Source organism: Phaethon aethereus (assembly GCF_964289735.1).
Source record: "Phaethon aethereus genome assembly, chromosome: 13".
In the NCBI taxonomy this organism is placed as follows: domain Eukaryota; kingdom Metazoa; phylum Chordata; class Aves; order Phaethontiformes; family Phaethontidae; genus Phaethon; species Phaethon aethereus.
Genome location: NC_138589.1, coordinates 3594086 through 3615686, shown reverse-complemented (window position 1 = coordinate 3615686; position 21601 = coordinate 3594086). Strand labels below are relative to the sequence as shown.

General features: G+C 38.6%; 1 protein-coding gene across 2 annotated transcripts in view; it reads left to right on the top strand.

Moving 5' to 3' along the window:
* The window catches only part of NFATC3 (nuclear factor of activated T cells 3), a gene marked incomplete at its 5' end in the record, with an annotated part of 73733 nt that overhangs the window by 34340 nt on the left and 17792 nt on the right, over positions 1-21601 (top strand). For both annotated transcript variants that reach the window (XM_082005780.1, XM_082005779.1), the window contains 6 exons: positions 11820-12019; positions 13177-13349; positions 14121-14261; positions 16475-16530; positions 17178-17304; positions 19168-20220. In XM_082005780.1, coding sequence (XP_081861906.1) covers positions 11820-12019; positions 13177-13349; positions 14121-14261; positions 16475-16530; positions 17178-17304; positions 19168-20220 — 1750 coding nt within the window. The remainder of the gene's footprint in view (positions 1-11819; positions 12020-13176; positions 13350-14120; positions 14262-16474; positions 16531-17177; positions 17305-19167; positions 20221-21601) is intronic.

The window sequence follows — 21601 nt, the reverse complement described above, 5'->3', positions numbered from 1 at the left end:
CCTGGCCCAACGTGAGGCCATTTCCTCTCGTCCTATCGCTAGTTACTTGGGAGAAGAGACCAACACCCTCGTCGCCACAACGGCCTTTCAGGTAGTTGTACAGAGCGATAAGGTCTCCCCTCAGCCTCCTCTTCTCCAGACTAAACAACCCCAGTTCCCTCAGCTGCTCCTCACAAGACTTGTGCTCCAGCCCCCTCACCAGCTCCATTGCCCTTCTCTGGACACGCTCCAGCACCTCAGCATCCTTCTTGTAGTGAGGGGCCCAAAGCTGAACACAGGATTCGAGGTGCGGCCTCACCAGTTCCGAGTACAGGGGCACGATCACTTCCCTGCTCCTGCTGGCCACACTATGTCTGATACAGGCCAGGATGCTGTTGACCTTCTTGGCCACCTGGGCACACTGCCGGCTCATATTCAGCCGGCTCTTGACCAGCACCCCCAGGTCCTTTTCTGCCGGGCAGCTCTCCAGCCACTCCTCCCCAAGCCTGTAGCGTTGCCTGGGGTTGTTGTGACCGAAGTGCAGGACCCAGCACTTGGCCTTGTTAAACCTCATACAGCTGGCCTCGGCCCATCGATCCAGCCTGTCCAGATCCCTCTGCAGAGCCCTTGTACCCTCTGGCAGATCAACACTCCCACCCAACTTGGTGTCATCTGCAAACTTACTGAGGGAGCACTTGATCCCCTCATCCAGGTCATCGATGAAGATACTGAACAAAACCGGCCCCAGAACCGAGCCCTGAGGAACACCGCTTGTGACTTGATACAAAAGTGAAATCTCTTCTAGCACTTCCGGAAGCTTATTGTGCAAATTGAGTTCACGATACGCATTATTATTTGTTTTTGACTTAACTTTTCTTTTTGGTGCTCTTAGGTTTACACCAGTCGCTTCCGTGTGTGATCGTTGCAAAAAAGTACTCAGCATTTTCTTATGTGAAATAACTGTATGTTAACCAGTGTCAGAATGAGAAAGGATGTGGGTGAATAGAATAGAGTATTTCAGTTGGAAGGGACCTACAGCGATCATCAAATACAGCTGTCACATCTTTGGGTGCCTGAAGGCCTGTGTGCTTTTGCTTGCTACACAATTTGTTTTGCTCTTGAACATTATTTTATAGAAAGGTGAAGTATTTAATTTCCAAACTGTGAAAACTCTGTAGTTCTGCATGTGCGGTTGATGTATTATTTAACATAAAGATTTTGATAGATTATTGGCTTTAAGCTATATACTACTAGTGCATGTCATTAATCTATTACTAATACTGTACCATACCTGTTGCTAGGAGACTAAGCTTCTGACAAATTTGGCATCGTCTGTTGTGACTACATTTAATCAGCTTATTTCCAAATGTGAGGAAATTAAATGAGTGGAGCATCATGCTTTGCTTTGTAAGTCCATTGACTTCAAGGAAGCAAATTCTGTAATGAGATTCTCGTTTTCAGCTTTTTTAATGCAAAATCTTCTAAGTAGCCGATACCTGTCATTGTAATCTCCTTCTGTTTTGGGATTATGTTCCCACTAATCCATGTCATATGGAACAATTTATTTTACCTTAGTAGAGAATCTGCAAGATAATGCTGACAGTTTTCACGGGGAAGGAATAAATAACTTGGGAGAATGGTTAGCAAGAGGGAAGTGGCAAGTTGAACTTTTATCATCCAAATTATATGGAAATGTTGTGTTGCATTGTCAGAAGACATAGAAAGCTTCTGAGCACTGTCTGCCTTTACCATTCTCATTCAGTAGGTTAGAGTACATGCTTTACCCATCTGGCAAGCCTTTTAAACAAATAGCTACCATGTTTCATCTGCCTCTAAGTGAATGATCATCACTGCTTGAATTTCCTGCCTTTCCCATAGGTCAAATTGTACATAATAAAAATAATGTTTACACTTACCATTTGCTAGAATGAGATTTTACCGGTATCTGAAATGGTTAGAGTTCTTCATGAGACTTCAGTTGGATAAAGCTTATGATGAAAAACATAAAAGCATTCTAGAGCAGGTGGACACATGATAAGGATCTCTCAGAGACTTTTTTAAAATTTATTCTAGCTTTCTGATCTGAAATTACTTCTTTCTTCTTCAAACAAACAAACATGGTTTGTATACTGTGTTCCTGCTATTCGTGTCGACCTCTGCAATTCTCTGAGTTTTCTGAAGTATTTTAAATTTAATGATACCTTTTGGTAGTAAATTCCGTAAGCTGTGTTATGCACAAGAAGTAGTCTTTCCTTTTTATCTTTCGTCCTGTTACTCGTGAAGAAGGTGATCTACATGATACCCTTGATAACCGTGCAATGTGATGTACTGAGGGACTGTTGCATTAACAGCTACTTCTTGGCACCATTCCGCATGCAAGAAGGAGTATCTGCCCTGTGGCCATTTATGACAGTGGAAATCAGTTCTAGATGTGAACTATGATAAGGGTAATTTATTCTAAAATTGATGCTATGTCTGCGATAGACACTGTATAGAATCCACTTGTGCCCCATGCAGACAGGACAGATTGGGGCACTGGTAGCTATTGAGAATTTGCCTGTACCAGAAGTGTCTTGCTGCCATACTGCGAAGGGTTTAAGGATGATAGAATCGTTCATCGATTCCTCTGCTGTAAGCAAAATTCTTACTGTAGTTGATTCTGCAGTAACAGAAGAGGGGAGGCCTCGTGTAATCCATATGGACAACTTGGCAGTATTACAGCGGAAGAAAGGTGTAAGATCAAAAATCAATATCAGAGATCTCCCTGTTCTCTAAGCCCAATAAGCAGCACGCTTTTCCTGTGTTTCATTCTTCCTGTCTTTCACTTTTCAGTTTTTATTTTTGTCTTGAATTCTTCCCTATTTTGTATATGACCAGAAGGCAGGCTGTATCCCAGCTCTAATTGCCCACTGTTGGTTGGTGATAAAAACCCAGAAATAAATCTAGAAGGCAGAAGGTAAGTCCTGGCCCAGGTGAACCATATAGTGGGCTGTATAGGGAAAAACGTTGACCTTGTGATGAAATGGTAAAAATGGATATCTTTCAAGAACAGTTTGTTACCTATATAGGCATCTTCTGCTCTAGAATCCTCGAAATAGATAGTAAAAGCCATATTGATACATCTACTGTATGATTGAATACTCAATCTAGAAAATGCAGTAGTTAATGTGGAAAAACATTAAAAATGGCACACTGGATGACAGTCATCTGCTTTTTGTATCATATGCTTACTAAAATGTGGGAAAGTAAAACTACTTTATGTTTTCTTTCTATAGGTTATGTGGGAATAACCTATTTCTGTCCTGGAAATGTTTGTCCAAAAACTGTCCATAGCACAGTTTGGCACGGGGAGGTGGTATTTCAGGAGTAGCACTTTTTCTTTGTTTTTATTCTTTCTGCCCCCCAAGAGTGTAGAGCAAACTGCAGACAGATAGTGTATTGTGATGACTAGTTAGTTGTGACTGGTAATTCTGCACTGTGTGAAGCAGTACTGTTAGTCTAACACTATTTTAGCTATGAATTGATCCTTCTTGGGCAGCGTAGAATGGGACAGGACTCTGAGCTAAAAGACTGTTCAAAATATGGCTGAAATTGGTATTTATAAATCTTTCAATCCTGTCTGCAAGCAGTGAGTGAGTATGTAAGAATGCGAGATTTCAGAAGTAGAAATCTAAGTTTTTAAACGTTGAAGGGTATTCTGTACATTGTGTATACATATGGTTTCATGACCGATAATGCACTGATATTTGCAATTACTTGTTTGCTTTAGTCCTTTGCAGGACCCATTTGTCTTTGTGATGACCTTTTAAAATGTTTTTTTAAATTGGACTTGTGCCACTATCTAATAGTTTATTAAAGTTTGTTCCTTTTATGTCTCACTATTTTTTTCAGAATTGCAGAGGTCTGTACTGTTTTCAAGTCTTTAAGTCAGTCTACTTGATAAGTTTATTTAGCAAAAGAGGAAGGAGGATGCTTTTTTGATGTGCATGCTTTTCCTTCTCAGTTGATGGAAAGGTACATCAAATAATCAAGTGATTAAAAAATAGTATGCGCTTCAGGAAGGAGAAGTAGATGTTGTTCTGGTTTAACATATTTCATTTTAAAATCTCCGTCTGAAATAAACGCTTAGTAAGTGCTTATTGCTTTACACAGACATGTATTTCCTTCCCCGTTCCTCATCTTTGAACTGAAGATTTTTATATGGATACTGGTGCATTTGGTGAAGATAAAGTTATGAATCAAGTCTTTTGTTCACAGGACTTAACCCAAATTTTTCCCCCGACACGTCTCGTATTTCAAGACTGCCCTATTTTTAGGGAGGCCTATTTGTATGGAAGAGCTTTCTAATCAGCCTACTTTACCAATCCAGTAATGCCATAAGCAGTGAATTAATAGTGCACAGGCGAAGGAGCACTAAAGTGTTGACAGAATCTTCATCTTAATTAGCAAGCAAAGAAAAAGGCACGTAAAAGATAAAACATTAATATTAAACCCTGGTGAAAGTTTGGCTAAACATGGCAATTTCCTAATAAGTGCTGGAAAGTTTTGCAGGAAAATTGGTTTAAAAATACAATCAAATGGTTTTTGCCACTGTCTGAATGTCATTAGTATCATAGTATTGCTTGATTGCTGAAACCCTGACATCACTTCTGGATTCAGCAACACTATTAGGTATTGGGGTTTTTTTGGTAAATAAACAAAGGGGTGGTCGGTTCAGAAAAAAACAGACTATTTCAAAGCATACTAATATTGTGTGGTAAGTACCTGTGTACTGTGAAGTGTATATTTTCTGTTGGATGTTCTTCTCAAGTGTTGTTACAGGTCTTAAGAAATTGCATCTTGTGGATAAACAGCATGTACATTTGAATAGAGATTGGCAATGCTTGGCCCACAACAATAAATGGAGAACACAAACAGAACCTTCTTAATTTAAAAAAAGGTGGTGAGGGAAGGTAAAACTTCCAAATATTAGAGACTGAAAACAGTTTTCTCACAAGCTCGTGAAGTGTTGCAGGCGTTCCCTTAGATCAGAGCATGGAATTGATGACATGTGAGCCAGATACGGCCCAAATATAATCTGTGTGTAATGTGGAAAAATGCTAACTTCTTTTTTTCCAGGTTGATGCCTCTTATTTAATATGACCTATTTGCTTTCCTCAGCAAGGAAAAGGTTCTCACCACTACCACAAAATTCCAAGTTTAAATGCTGCTGTCTTCAGTGATCAAGTTGATCTATATAATCTTTAATGTTACACGTTTTCTTAAGAATTTTCCATCTGTGCATTAAGAACGTGTGCCTTTTCAATTATTTTTTTTTAATACAAAATACAACTTGTTGATGATCCAAAAATTCTCTCATTAGCTTACTGTCTTTGTAGTTACTCGGTAAAAATTGTCAACTAAGTATTGACATGCATGCATGAGTTTACTGCATGCAGTATAGTAATACGGCTGGAACTGCTTTGGCGTGAAGCTCTTCTGGCTTATCCTGTGGTGACCTTCAGTCTTTAGCCTTCCAGCTTTAGTTTAACTTACGCATGCACTGACCTTTGCTATGGAAACGATATAGAAACACAAAAACAACTTGGCTGCGTTTCCTCTGCAAAGCAGTGGGTGGTGTATCAGTATTCTATTACAGGGGAGGGTTTCTAGAGGTCAGCAGTGACAGTGTGCAGTAACTTACTAGTGGTCTACAGCACACTGTTTGCTACTCCTGGGAAAGTGGTATATCTTTTTTTTAAAGTAAAACTAGTAACTTGTGTGTGTGTGTGTGCAGCTCTAGGCTTGCACATTAAAAGAGTAACTGCTGGAAAGTATACTTGAAAATATACCTAGTGCTCAACTGACTAGTTTAAGCTACTGTCTGTCTGTAAGCGACCCATGACTGAATCTTGGGCACGCTGATACTGTAGCGATTTATTGTAACGCATCTTCATTGTGGTGATTCTGCAGCACTTACCAGGAGGTTGTAAAAAGCCGTTAGTGTAAATATGTATGGTCTATTATAGAGACACAGTGTTCTTATTTGTGTATATATTTTGTATTCTTTACTAGGGTGAACTAAAGGTACAGCTACCATGGCTTCATTAGGTATTTGAACAAAACGTAGCATCTGTTCTTTCAAATTAATTGTGTAGGTACTTTCACTTAGCAATTACTATTTTTTACTGACTTAAATGTTTGGGCTGTTTGATACCCAGAATTGTGCATAAAGCAGATAAGGTAATAAGAAAGTATCAGTGTCAATGAAACTAAGGACAATCAACTTTTTTTTTTTTTTTTTTTGAATGAGAAAAAACTGTATTTAAAAGGAATGCATTTTAAATTCCCAAATCCGTCATTTTTCCTGATCTGAAGTTGATTTGGGGTACTAAGTCTCCTTTGTTACTCACTGGACAGGTATTGCGTCACTAATGGCAATTCAGGCTCCAAATATCTTTCTTTTGAGGGAGAGATGATGCCATTCCTAGGAGACGGAAGGTAGTTCAGATTCTGTGACAATTTTGTCTCCAGTGGGGACCAAGCGCGGGGGGCAGAAAGTTCCGCTGTGCTTACTATGTCAGGGTTTTCTCTAGGGAGGGACATCCAAGGCTTACTCTCACCAGCTTTATTCACATAATGGGCTTCAGAATACCATCATACTCTTCAGCAAACTGCTGAATGCACCTGCAGTTGGATAGGGTCAGAGTACTTTCAGGTGAATTCACCAAGTAATCCAGCATTGTCCTCCGTTCTCAGGCGTGGTATGGAACGGGCTGTCTTTACTTACGCGGTGGTAGGACAGCATGCTGGCTTCACTGAGGGCTCTGAGTGATTATGTAATAGAAACTACGTGGGATGTGCAGGCATCCTCTCTGCAAGCTCTTGGATCCTTTTCTCCCTACCCGTTGGCTCACTGGCCCCCACAGACTCCTCTCTTTGATTACAAGACACTGTACACTTTCAGTTTTGCTCTTGCAGAATCTATGCCGTGCCTAGAGTTGCCAGCTCACTTATTAGACAAGAGTTAAGGGAAAAATGTTTATTCTAAAGCACAAATTTGTGTAATAACGGTTGGAGGGGTTTTTGTCAGTTGTTTGGGGTCTTTTTAATCAACGTGTTATAGACAACTTCTCCAGCTGCCTCAAAGGTTTGGCTAGTGTGTAGGCTCTCATTAGCATCCACAGCCTGTTAAGCTTGCTGTCTCTTTTGCTGTAAATACAGCCGCTGGAAACAGGAGGATGCTTGCAACCTGCTCATTGCTTGCTTTCGACTGTGGTAGGTTTCCTTCCTATGCAGCGTCCGTTACTGTGATCAGGGCCCGAATTACACTCTGTAACACGGGAGACAGGGTTATTCTTTTCTTCACCGCTCCCCGCTTACTTAATTGCCACACTTACTTGCACACGTTGGTTGGTTTTATGGCTTTACATTGTTTTTCTTTTACGCTGTTCTCTTTATTTTAAACCTTGACGAAATACAATAAGTCATCTGTAATACAAAGTACAAATTTAGGAAGTCTCTGCTACATTGCCAGTATCTTACTATTCTGCCTAACCATACGTGTGTGTATATATATAATTCTGGTACCTTTAACAGGGCTTCATCGCAGATCCATTACAACAATTCATTTGAGACAAAGCTGTAGTGTAAGCATCAGATTGACACGTTTGGGGGGGCGGGGGGGGAGTCCTTGTTCGGCTTGTTTGTTTTGAGGCTGGTTTACAGTAGCATGGCTGCTAAGTATGTGTGAAATTTTCAGGGCTTTGTCCTGATGTTATTACAGACCATGTTTAATTATGAGATGCCTTATTTATATGCTTCTGTATTATAAGATGCATAGGTTTCTTCTAAATTACTATAAAAGTGTATTCTGTTGCATTATGTTTTTCCTTGTACTTTTCTTGGGGCGTTTTCTTTTCTTGTTTGTTTTCATTTAATTTAATACATGAACCAGAAGCAAAGTGACTAAAGGTGGAAGTAATGTGTGGGGCCTTGTTGTGGGGTGTTTTTATTACGTCTTCTGAAGCTGTAGTAACAGTTGAAATTTCTACTTTGGTATAGCTAATGTACTATAGTGGTGTGAGACAGTCAACAAGCACACAAGCTTGTTTCACAAAGGCATCACAGAGAAAGTGCCCGTGATAACCTATTGATCCGAACTCATCTGGTGGCGGTGTGGGCATTTGCTGTCAGACTTTCCCACCACTTTCTCCTCCCACAGCATGCTTTGCAGAAACCAAGCCTTGTATGTCTTCCACAGCGTATCTGGGCGAGCACAGAGGGTCACCCTCTGCTCAAGAATAATGGAAGCAAAACTAGTGTTAAACACGGCTTTGAACCATTCAAATGTAAGTATATGGCCACAGAGACTTGTAGGCAGCATTGCAACTGCTGGCATGGGGGATGTTTTGCTTCACTAAATTGAGCTCCTGCTCTGTGTAGGCTTCTGTAGAGGACAGTTTCTCCACTGACTGTGGACAGACCAGCTCAGTTCTATGAGGCTCACTCCCTCCCCCGGCCCTCTTTCTCTCTCTCATATCAGTAGTATCTCTAGAACTGCTGTGTACATGTCCATTGTTAAGGAAGGGGAAGATAGCTTTAATTGGCAATTAGCTTTGTCAGAGTGACCCCATTTGGAAGTTACTCAAAGTTTTGAATTAGGTCTGGCTTGTAATTTATATAATTTGCAGTATTAAAGTGAACACATTTAACGAACGAACGTCACAGGCTGTATTCCATTGTGTTAAGATTTAATTTTAACTCTGAGGAAAATGGATGGTGGAGTCGCAGTGTTGAGAACTTGGGACAAAATGGCTGCTGTAAATGCTAAACTTACTTATACATGTCCTTAAGTTTTCTTCAACCTCCTAAAATAATCCAGACTCACAGAAAACATAAAATATTTACTTGGTATTTTAAAAAAAAACCCAACTTTTGGAAAAAGTTGGAGTCCTGCATCAAGTATAAAAAGGAATTTATGCATTTATGTATTTAATTGATGTAAGAGTCCAGTGTTCCACTATCAAGTTTGTGGTGCAGTTGTGTTCCTGTAGTTTACAGGTGACTTCCAACAGATGGAGAGAAACCTGTCAGTACACTGATGTTCACAGGGAGGTTCTTTGTCTCCACCGTAACATTTTTTAAGTAAGTGCTTGAATTTATTGACATGGGAAGCAATGCTGATAATCTAGACTGTCTCTACTCAGTGGCTGAGGGGTTGGGTTGGTTTGGTTTGCTGGTCGTCTTTTGCTGGGTTTAGCTCCGTCTGTACTGAGAACAAAAAGATTTTATGTATTTGATTGATAGAACAAAAGCCTGCACATAGACACACATATATAAATGCAAACAAATGCGATCATGTAAGAAATTAGTTGGAAGTACGTCAATTATAGGACAGGATATTGTATTTGATAAAAGCTGCCATAACTCTTAAAGATTGCTTGGCTTTTTGTGGTAGATATTTTTCCCTCATTATAGTGAGGGTCTGGAGGGGTAAGGGTTGTTAAACCCATGAGGAGTTGTGACTCTTTGATTTAATGTTATTAAGTCGGTTTGTTCTGCTTGCTTCTGTGTGCATGAATTCTCGATGGTAGCTGGAATCCGGTGGGGACATAGATGAGAAGTCATTGAGCTTAGGGACAGAAACCAATCTGCTTTAGCGCAACCTCATTTGCGGTCTGCGTACAATGTAGTACAAATAAATACAGTCTACATTTCATGGTAAAAGTTGAACTGGACTGGCCTCTTAAAGGCACGACAGCCGGGAAGATGCTGTGCATCTCCCAAGATGTGCATGAGGTACGAGGAGATTTGAGGACCACAGAATTCAGAATTCTTTGTCTACAACCATGAAAAGCAGCACAGTCTCCTTACTGCAGTAATTGTCCAAGAGATCTCCCAGCCCAGAAAAGCAATAGAAGCAGTACTTCTGAAGAGTTTCCCATCTTTCCTCTCTATTAATTAAAAAAAAAAAAAAAATCTACAAAAAAGTAGAATGGGCATTTTCTCTAAGAGCAACCTCATAATGTTGTGATTGTAACAAATAATGTATTTGATCTATCAAGCTTTTGTGTCTGTCAGCTGCTCAAGATACGTTGTTGCTCAATAGTGGTTACATGCTGTAGCTTGTCTGTAGATTCTTATCTGCAGTGTGTCTCCTTTGGGAATTATTTTAGATTGTGTGTGTGTACTGGATACGAAGAGGCGAGGAACAAGCCTCAGTTGTTTTGGGTTTGAGCAAGCCCAGTTTTATGTCTCACGTGGTCTGGATTTTGGCTTTTCTGCTTCTCGATCACATTTAAGGTCATTGGGCAAATGGGAAGAACCAAACTAAATGGAAAGGAAATATGACCATGCTGTTGTATCTTGGTGGATTAAGTAATGAGCGAGTCTTACATCTTGGGCAAAAGCATTCATGTAAGGCTGCAAGTATTGAGAATGGATCTTTTTTTAAAGTTCAGATGTCTGTCGGAAACTGCATTTCTGTTCTTGATTGAGACAACTCTAAGAAAAGTGACAAGACTGGTAGGTGCTCATTTGGTGGACATAAAACTTACTGCCAACAGTAGTGCATCAAGATCCAAGGAATCTACAGCGGTGCTTCTCATTTCTGGGTGTGGGTGTGCTTTGCTATTTTGTACTGCTGACTACTGGTGTTAAATTACTCTTGTAAGTAGGTTAAATTGACATGGTTGTGTTTTAAGTGTTAGTTCTGTAAAGACCTTGGATAATATTGTTGTGTGACCAAATAACTCTCCCTAGAGACAAAAATACTGACATGACAAAACCACGTTTAAAGAATGACTGTCTGGCCCTCCCACCAGTTTGAACATAAGTAAGTTGATGACATGTAAATTTGCTGCATTGCTTTTTAGAAATTACATAACTTAACTTACAGTGTGCATCAATCTGCCAATTGCAGGCAGGTGAAGTAAACTTTCTGGATTTATAAGATACATTTTATAGGCTTCAGATTTAAAATTGCAGTGGCTAAAGGAAATTTGCTTGTTGCTGTTGGTTAAATTTGTTTCCTTAAATCTTACGGATAATCTGTTACCAAAGTCCTATGATAAACCTAGCCTTTTCTGTTAGAGTTCATGTATGGTTTGTTTTTTTCCCTGATGTTTCAATGTGTTTTGTGCCTAGAACTACTACTGTTAGCTCAAGCAACAGGTGGTTGCTGAGTGCATTGGGGGCTAGTCTTATATTTAAGAAAAGGAAAGATGCATGAATTAACATTTATCAAATTTGGGTTTTTAGTACATTTTCTTTGCCAAAAATAAACCATACTTGATGTTCTAGCTATGAATTAAGCTTTCTTTGTCCTAACAGAATACAGTTGCATTCACAAGACCTCCTAAGTTTCATAAACTCACTATTGCACTCCACAGTAGAAAAAACTAAACTTTCAAATTCTATATATTTTTAAATAAAAATTACATACACCTAGTTTCTAGATGCATTTTATCTTATGAAAATTGATAATTTGGCTTTGATGAAAATCAGTCTCAGAAACACACCTCTAACATAGCATAACTTTGACAGAGAGATTCTATAGATAAAAACGATTCTTTTGTCATTGATACATTCTAAAGTAATAAAGATATTTTAATATCCACTTGTAAATGGTAAATTTTATGGTAATTCTAATATCCACTTGTAAATGGTGTTGCCGACATTTGTACTGGGGGGACAGATAGCTGTACTCCGTTCTCTGATTTCTGAAGAGATTGCAGAAGATTTTAATTAAACACCACTCTTGTACAAAGACTTGAGTCATAGTTGTGTATTTATATTATGCGCACACAAAAGCAGTGAAGTCAACTAATATTTTAATATTACATCTACTTTTTCATCAGCTCCTGGGCTACAGTGAAAAGCCAGTAAACCTACAAATGTTCATCGGAACAGCAGATGATCGCTACTTAAGACCTCATGCGTTCTACCAGGTGCACCGTATCACTGGAAAAACAGTTGCAACAGCTAGTCAAGAGATAATAATTGCCAGCACAAAAGTTTTGGAAATACCACTTCTTCCTGAAAATAATATGTCAGCCAGGTACATTGCAGCGTCAATTAGTTGCTATGTGTCTTTTTTCCTCATTTGTACAAAGGTAAAAGAATAATCTTGTAAAATAGCATATTTTCCACAAATACGGCTCACGATTAAGATAGACATACCTCTTTAAGCATGCCAACATTGAAAAAATTAACTGTTTGGGTAGTCAGAAGTGAAGGAGTAGAAAGACAGGGAAGCTCCTAAGATGGTTGGGGAGATGGATCAGTGCTTCTGGGATTATACTTCCTCATACAATCCATACATATATATAACTCCACATTGTAGAACTGCATGTGGGTTACTGGCCAGTAGAGTCTTTGTTTGATTTTACAAAGACATATGACTTCTTTCTATGAAAATACAGTCATAGAGTTTAGTTGCTTTTGAATGTGGTGATTTCACATGTGGTATCTTGGTAGGCCTTTTCCTGGTTTTGATTACACTTTTATTTTTAGCAGTTGCATTATTATGGCTTTTCATGTCTTGCCAAATCGAATGTGCTAACTAATAGTTTAATGGTTAGTTACAGCAACAGTTAACTACTCTGTTCTAGCTTGGAGGGTCAGCAAGCAGAGTAGAGCATGATTATTTGTTTCTGTAGCACATTTATTTCTTATGTAGACTTCTGAAGCCACCTTAGATTTTTTCCTAGTTACAGACTTCATGCTAGTTCCAGTGAATGCTATGAACCCACGATGATGTGCAAGGTAACGTTCCTCGGTTAAAGTATGTGTGTCTCCTGAATAATCAACAACTGTGGAACGGTAGCCAGGATTTGATGGCTACACTTTTGTCATTCTCTAGTCCTTCCTAAGGCAGAACTAAATACCAGTCTCTCACTCCTTGTAAATGATGCTTACTGTGTTAAATAACTTACTTAGAAGGTTAAACAATGTGCAATACACAAAATCTTTTGAAGGTTCAAAAAAGCGGCAGCTAGACATTTACAAGACAAAATGTTTCAACAGAATACTTGCTGCCATTTTTGACACTAAGAGATCTTTTAATCTCAGACATTTTAAAATGGGATAACATGGGGAAAAAATGCAATGCTCTTCATTCTTTAAGAAAAGAAAGGCTTACAGAGTACACTGTGGCAATAGTTTGATTCATTTTCTTCCATTTCTCTTCTAACATCTGTCCTCGCCTACCTCCAGTATCGATTGTGCTGGTATCTTGAAACTTCGCAATTCGGATATAGAGCTCCGTAAAGGAGAGACGGATATTGGAAGAAAGAATACCAGAGTGCGGCTCGTGTTCCGTGTTCACATCCCACAACCTAGTGGAAAAGTCTTATCTCTGCAGACTGCTTCCATACCTGTTGAATGCTGTAAGATTGCTTTAACTGTACATAATTTATACTCGTGTTTTCTGCATGTGTCAATAGTATTCTCATTCCGTCAATATTTATTGTCAGAATTATATATAATAAGCATGTGTAAAAAGCATTGTGTGTAAAGATCTAATTTACCAAAAATTAATACATCTTTAGTTAAAGGTGGTACTTGCCAAATGGCAGCCTGAAGCTTTGGAGGAAAAACAATGTTTTTGGTTTTAAAGGAAAACTGCAGTCACACAGCAAGCAGCTTCAGTAGTTCCTGTAGATGAACAGAGGCAGCAGATATATTTCAGTGAACATAAAGATTTTAGGAAGAACTAATACCATTTCATTTACAAGAGTCTGTACCATTACTTTTATACGGTATTATCTGATGGACAGCTGAACTGCTAGAGAGTTCCTTTGTTAAATGCTGGCACTAAGGAATCAAAACATGACCTTAATCTGAATTTCTCCCAGAAATCACTTTTGTCTATAAAATATGAAGTAATTTTTAAACCCATATTCCTAAACTAAAAGTTTCATTTGTTCTAACAGTAGAAACTGTTGGCATTCATGACTTCTTGGTGTTTCTTTTCTATAATTATATAATTACAACATAATTTTAAAAACAAAGGTAAATCATACACAAATATGATTTATAAATGTAAACAGATGGTTATTTTAGTTGAACCCCAGATTCTTCAAGTTAGAATCATAAAGGAAATGACACTATGGTTAAAGCTATGAATAACAATTTTTTCCCTTAATTTTTTTTTAAAGCTCAGCGATCTGCTCAAGAACTTCCGCAGATTGAGAAGTACAGCATCAATAGTTGCTCCGTAAATGGAGGCCATGAAATGGTGGTGACGGGATCCAATTTTCTTCCAGAATCCAAAATTATATTTTTTGAAAAAGGGCAAGGTAAATGCTATCTTACTTTTTTTCTTGAAACCAAAAACGCTACCTGAGCTTAATTTTAGGAAGTAAGGATTTTTAAACAAAGTTAAGTTACAAGCAGTAATCTGAAACTTCAGCTTGGGCACCGATATAGGTGCTAGGTGGCAATTATTAATGAAATAGTACTTCTGATGCAGGAAGATAATTACAGGCTATGGAACTTTGAGTTGTGTATATTTGAAAGATGCTGTTGACGGATCATTCTCCTTATTAAAAAAACTGAAAAAACAAAAAGGGGAACTAATGGAAATGTACTATTGTCACTGAGGTCATGTTACATCTGGTTTAGTCATTGCATAGGAACCGACTTATTCCTAAGCTAATGAAGTAAATATTAGTTAGAAAACCCTCCTAATTTTTTTCAGTATATTTGTATAAGATTTTCTATAGAAGCTACTCTTAAGGGATGCATTTTTAAAAAAAGCTCAGGATCTGGCTCAGATTAGGTGTGCGGTCTATGCTTCAGCTGCGTCTATGCCTAATTTGTCTCTGTAAACAGGCAAGTGTGCACTTGCACATTGTGGAGGTAAAATACCGGCAATAAGCAGTCGTATGAGCCACAGCGACCTTTTGTGTGCTTGATAAGCCAGTCAAGTATTTAATTGCCAAGAAATCAGAAGTGTCCTAGTTGGTTCTATTACATGCTTCTCGTTCTCTAGAATCCAAGTTTAGTGTCCCAGGCAACACTTAGTCATGGGTGGGACTGCACCAGGCTTGCACTTCTATATTAGCAAAGTTAAGTTAAAAATTATATTGCAGGCCTGTGTTTCAGTTGGGTATACTAAAGACATAGCGTTTCCTTCATGCAGTGAAATCTGTAGAAACATTTAACTGCTTCCTACTGATCTCATTAAATGAAAAAAATTATTCCGTGGGAAGGTAGTAGATTAAAATTTTCAGCCTAATATATAGGAAATAGAATCTCGACGTAAGCGAGAAACTTGCAGATTTTGGAGGAGTATTTCTAAAGCACCTTTCTTTAAATGTAAGTATGTACAGTTTTGAAGGCCTTTTTTTTTTTTACCATGTTTTTTCCTCTCTTCTATCACTTTCATAATGATGCAACTCCATAAATGAGAGAATTTAACACAAGGAAAAAAACCCAAACACAAACTATCAAATACTTCTCTCATTTTTAGTTTACTACAACCAGATATAATTAATGCTTTTGTAAGTGGTCTTTGGTTTTTTGTGGTATATGCAGGTGCACACGCGCACACACTCAGGTACCTACATACATATTCCTCAAAGATGTTTGGTTACTCAGCTTTCCTTCCTGGTTCTGTAGCTCTTCTGGACATCCATCTTGATCTTAATGTTTCTTAGACTAAAATGCATGAAAAATAGTTGAAAATTTAGGACCAGTGGTCTTAATACACAGAGTTCCTTTTTCTCTTTGAATGTCCCTTTAATGTAGAGAGCCTAAAATTTTAACGGCTTTTATCATCATTGCTGCGACTTGAATACCTGATTTGAACTTTTGGGAGAACAGTAACAGAAGTAAATCATTAAAAAGAAAAGTTTGCAACCAAGTCCAATTCTTCTCCATGTTGTTATTTCCTTAAATACATAAGTAAAAGAGTTGGGTTTTATGTGATAATGCGTTGTGCTAGGTCAGAGCAGAGAGATTCACCAACAGGATTTACTTCCCTCACAACACAGACAGCTTGCCTGGTATTTGAACTACAGGGCCTGGCGGTTCGGGGAGGGTGTTTGTTTTAAATGTATAACCTCTGGGCACATGCATGAAGATACAGCACATGTTATCTCTCAGATGGTGACTTAACCTGTAAATAATCAGAAGCGTTAGTAGTAACTTAACTACATTTCAAAAATGTTTTTAGAAAAACGGGGAAAAAAAAAAATCACTCTGTACACTTCCATACACACTGCCTGCTTTGGAATGAAATCTAACTGTACAGAAGCAGCAGGTTCTGCTAAAATGCAGAATCCTGCACAACAGCCAATTTACAGACAATGGCCACAGCGTTGAAACTCCTAAAGCATCTCTATACTTGACGCTTTGTTAACAATATATCTCTGTCAGTTGAATAGCCTCTTTATGACTGAAAATAAATGCAGTTTTATATTAAGTATTTAAGTATTTTTAAGATTAAGTATTCAGGTGTTTTAGAAAATGCTTTTTCCTTGAATTATTTGTAAATTTCTCTCAACAGATGGACGACCTCAGTGGGAGGTAGAAGGGAAAATAATGAGGGAAAAGTGTCAAGGGGTGAGAAACAATTTTTCTTTCTTTAGAAAGCTTTTTGTTTTAAAGTGAGAAATTGGACATCTTCATTGTTGTTCTGAAATTTAGACTTCATTTAGTAAAGCAAGCAGATCATTGGCTGATTCGGACAGACAACTGGAGACTTCTAAATTGGCTTAATACTATAAAGTAGCCATTAAGATGATGCTTTGAAGGAACTGGAAATAGAATGTCTGTTGTGAAAGCAATGAAAAAAGAATTTGAAAGTTGAAAAAAGAAAGCTGAAGATGATTTTGCTAAGACGACAAATAATTTCCAGTGCATTAATATTTTTCTTAAAAGCTTGTAATGATCCAAAATGCAATTCTTTGACTGCTAGAGGGACTTTTTTATGCTTTGGCAGATAAACAAGTCATCTTTTAGATTATGTGTCTATTTAATTAAAAGCATTACCTTCAGAACACTCATGATGTTTAAAAGAAGAAAAGAGTCTCCACATAAGCTTGCTTATACTGCTGTTTTACTGTGTAATATGCATAAACTTGAAGTTTACCAATTTCCAAATATCATTTTGCTTTAGTTTTGCAATAAGTGTTTTAGTTTTTCTGTAACGAATAGCAGTTTCATTTGCATTTGATATGTAAAACTTTTTTGGTTTGACTTTCATGTAGGCAAACATCATACTTGAAGTTCCTCCATACCATAACAAAAGCATTACAGCTGCAGTTCAGGTGCAGTTTTATCTCTGCAATGGCAAGAGGAAAAAAAGCCAGTCTCAACGTTTTACTTATACACCAGGTATTAAAAAAAAAAAGTTGCATTTTACTGTTTTTTTTTAAAGTAGACATTTGAAGGTAATTCAGACAGTCTTGTACCTTTGACAGGTAGATAAGACTAGTTTGGAATTTTTTGTAAAACAACTTAAGCTTGTCTAATTAAAAAGCTGAAATCTAGAGTAGTAAGCTACAGTGCCACGATTACAGCCAGGTGTTCCTGTGTTACGCTTTTTACCGAGTAATTTGCGTACTACTTTTCTTTGAGAATGACGGTGAATCTCAGAAGCTGCTCTTCTAAATAACCCTAGTGATGACATGGAGGATAGTGAAATCAGAGAAAAACAGGTTTTACACATTTCCCCTACAACAAATGTCAAAAAAAAACCCCAACAAAAACCAATGTAACAAAAACCCCCCAAAAACAACCAGGTTTAGATACAAGGAAGACAAAAGCAATATGTTTTCCTTGCTCTGGACACGTTGCAGCATGTTGAGAGAAAATAGTTTGTAACTTCGCCAGATGCAAAAACCATACATGTTACCTGTACATGTAGTTACTTAATCCCTTCCATTTGGTATGAGGAAGTGGTTACTACTAGGAGATGCAGTGCCTGCTCCTTTGCCTGCCATGCTTTTTTTTTTTTTTTTTTTAAAGAAATTCATACCCATTTAGAGTAGTCAGAATTGATGAGGTACCAGTGATGGCACTAAATCCTTTAGTACCGTTTGGAGAACTTGAAGTCAGATATGTGAAGGAGTCTTTAAAGTCAGATATGGATATTATTAATATAAACTTCTTACAGCTAATGTGTATGCTGACAAAACAAACTTCCATTATTTTACACTATTTAAAGTAAGTTTTGCTCACTTGGGCTCTAAAATTACCTACTTTGTACCTTCACGTGCAATTTTAAGCAGTGTTACTCAGCTATCTGCTACACTAAGTATACATGAACTGTGTTACCACATTTGTGTGGTATTTTTCAACTATTCTTAAGAATATCAGCTCCTAAGATAGTTACAAGACATATCTTATACAACATTGTTTGTTTGAGAAATCCATATTTAAATTATTTAAATGGTAGAATGAAGTAATGACACTGCTTAAATAAGAAGCAAGTTTAATTGTAATGGCAACTGTTATTGCACCAACATTTTAAAACCCACTTTATCTATAAATATAAGTTTCTTTAACAGTGTATTGTATAAAGCAGTAAATTGAGCAGTTAAGTGTTAACATTTTTTGACCGTTTGAACTTAAAATCAGTATTTTTTCATGAGCCTACCAGTAGCCTAAAAAGATAAATCCTGTAACTGAAAGCATGTCAGTGTGTAATTCTGTATTGTAAGAACAACTGTTGCCATCACTGAAATAGGGGGAGATGCTGAAAGAGCTCCTGTAGTTAAAACAACATGCACTACTCAAACTAGCTTTACTGTGTTGCCAAAGTTCAGCTGTCATCTTGATCAGAAGCTAAGGAAAGTTTGAAGTCTGCTAAAAATGTCCTTCCCCTTTTCTAGGGCCTGACACTGAACTCTTGTCTACCTATTTTCAGTGGAGCCCAAGCAGCACATACCTCTGAGGAGCCATAGCCTTTAGATGTACGGGACTTCCTCTGGCTCGGTTGCAAATGTCTTTAAAAACATACATTGCTATTTTAGAAGGGAAGATAACTGCCTTTGAATAAATGCTACGAGGGTTCTGGCTTTTAAGGGTCAATATAGCAGGCATAAAAATTTATTAAAAAAAAAAGCAGAGCAAAAGAAGGGAGACTAGAGCACGGACATTAACCATACTGTTGTGGCTGCGAAACAGCAGTTAGTATGTATTTATCACAGGATACAAATGGGTTGGAACTGTAATGTAGTGGTTTACTTTTTCTAGTTATAATGAAGCAAGAGCACCGAGATGAGGTGGATTTGTCTGCTGTTCCGTCTTTGGCCCTGCCTCACACGAGCAACGTCCAGGGCCTGCATTCTATTCGAACTCAGTTGCCTTCACCGGAGCAAGGGCACCCACATGACAATTTACTGTCCTCATCACCCAGGAGCCTTGTATGCCCCGTTCAGCCACCATACACAGCCATGGTGACCTCAGCAGTACCCCACCTGCCACACATGCAAGGTAGAAACCTTAGTCCAAGTGAAGAGTGTCATGTTTTGCCTCCTGCTGTGGTTCAGTCTTTTCAGGTAACATCAGCACCCCCCGTGAGGCCTTCTTACCAGCCTATGCAGTCTAACGATGTATACAATGGACAGTCTGGTCTTCCTATGAACTCTGCCTCCAGCCAAGGATTTGATGCTATGTCATTTCAGCAAGACACAGCTGTACCTCATTTGATAAATCTTAGCTGCCAAGCTCTACCACCAATGCAGTTTCATTCTTCAAATCCAGGCTCTGTGTCAACACCAAGTACAGCAGGGCACCCGCTAGCGCACCCAGCTCATTCAGGACAGTCGTCTTCTCACCTACCGTCGATGGGATACCACTGCCCCAGCGCTGGGCAGGGTTCCATCCCTTCTGCAATGAGTCGGTCCCTCGGGCAGTCTTCTCCCCAGCTGCAGCAAGTCCCATACCATTCTACAAATCCAGCATCCGCTTCATCCCCATCCCCAACAGCTTCCCACCCTTTGGTCCATTCGCCGCTGTCTGGACCTTCTTCACCCCAGCTACAACCTATGCCTTACCAATCTCCTAGCTCAGGACCTGCCTCATCTCCCCCGCCAACCACAGTAAGTCACTCGGGACAGCACTCCCCTCAAGCACACAGTCCAGCATTGGGAGGTCTTAATGCAGTGTCATCCCTGGTACACCACACCGTATGCGATTCATCTCCATTTTCACCGGATGGGGCAGCTATTAACATTAAACCAGAACCTGAAGATCGAGAATTGAATTTTCAAACAATAGGACTACAGGACATCACGCTAGATGATGGTAAGTGGATATAGTATTTTAATACTGGGATATAATCTACGTTAAACTACAAAGTGGGTGTAGGAGGGTTGTTTTGTTTAGAACTCGCTCCTCTTCAGAGCAGTAAATTTGTATCATCAGAGTAGAATGGTATTTTTGTGTCCAAAGCCACAACTTACTTAAAACTAATGATATGAGCTGTAAATCTGTAGTTATATACAGTTCAAGTAATTCAGTCTAAATTGCCCGTAGACTTTGTTTTTGTCATAAAACAGGGCTTGAGGATTAACTCCCACTTATTGGCACCTTACATACAAGGAACTAATTTGAAGCCTTTTCCGATTGTTTTTGTTGGTATGTTTCAGTGAAAGTCATAGATCTAAGTTACATAAATGTAGTTTGGAGCCTTGTTTCTTGGAGTTGTCCCAGTTTTGAAGGGCAGGCTAGTTTTTTAAAAGCGTACCACACGCATTCTGGCAGTGTCTTAATCTCTTCACAGACATTGTGTAGATGTGATGTCATCATTGAGCACCTGTGCTCGCAGTAGCTGTTTGCCTTCTCCTTACCACTCTGGCTACCTTTTTGAGAAATTCACTTGTTCAACAGAAACAGCACAAAGACATTCTAGTGCTAGAGGACAGGCTACACAGGTCTCTAAATACTTGGATAGCGTTAATTTACGACACTTGTCCAACCAAGTGAAACGAAAGAGATACCGGATCCTAAAAGTCTGACTGTTGGAGGCATAGATGCAAAGCAGCTTAAAGAACATGTCATGTTAAGTAAGACTGGAAGGACAGAAGGCCTGGCCTTAAAAGGTGTGTAAAAGGTGTTTGGTATTGATGGTGGGAATCTTACTAGTATTTTTTCTTTTCTACAATAGCCTTAACTGTTGTTGGGGGTTTTTTTAATCATCTCTAGCAATTACTTAATTGCATCAGTAGTAGCCTAAAGACTTAAGCATAGGCCAGGTGTGAAATATCCACGTCAGTCCCAGTTCCTTGCATAAATGCAGCTTTATATTGTTACTTCCAGTCAGTAGTAAGAAAACGTAGGAAGAAATGCCTTTAAAAGGCACAGCATACTCGGAAGAAAATGAAAGAAACTGATAATACAGTTGGGCTTTCTGTTAAATGGCCACCCTCGTTGAACAAAGCTCTCTTCTTAAAAACGCTGTATATCCACTTCCTTTGGAAAGGAAGGGAGGGACTGGTTCTATCAAGGACTTGCCAAGGGGAGAAGAGCAACGCTTTATGAAATGGAATGCAACCCCCAAAAAATATCATTTTCTACTTCTGCACTAGAGGAGTGAGAAAGAAACCTAGTGTTTCAAGAAGCGTCATGTTAGAACCTACCTTTTTCTCGTCTGTCTTCCTTCCGCACCCACAAAAAAAAAAATGTA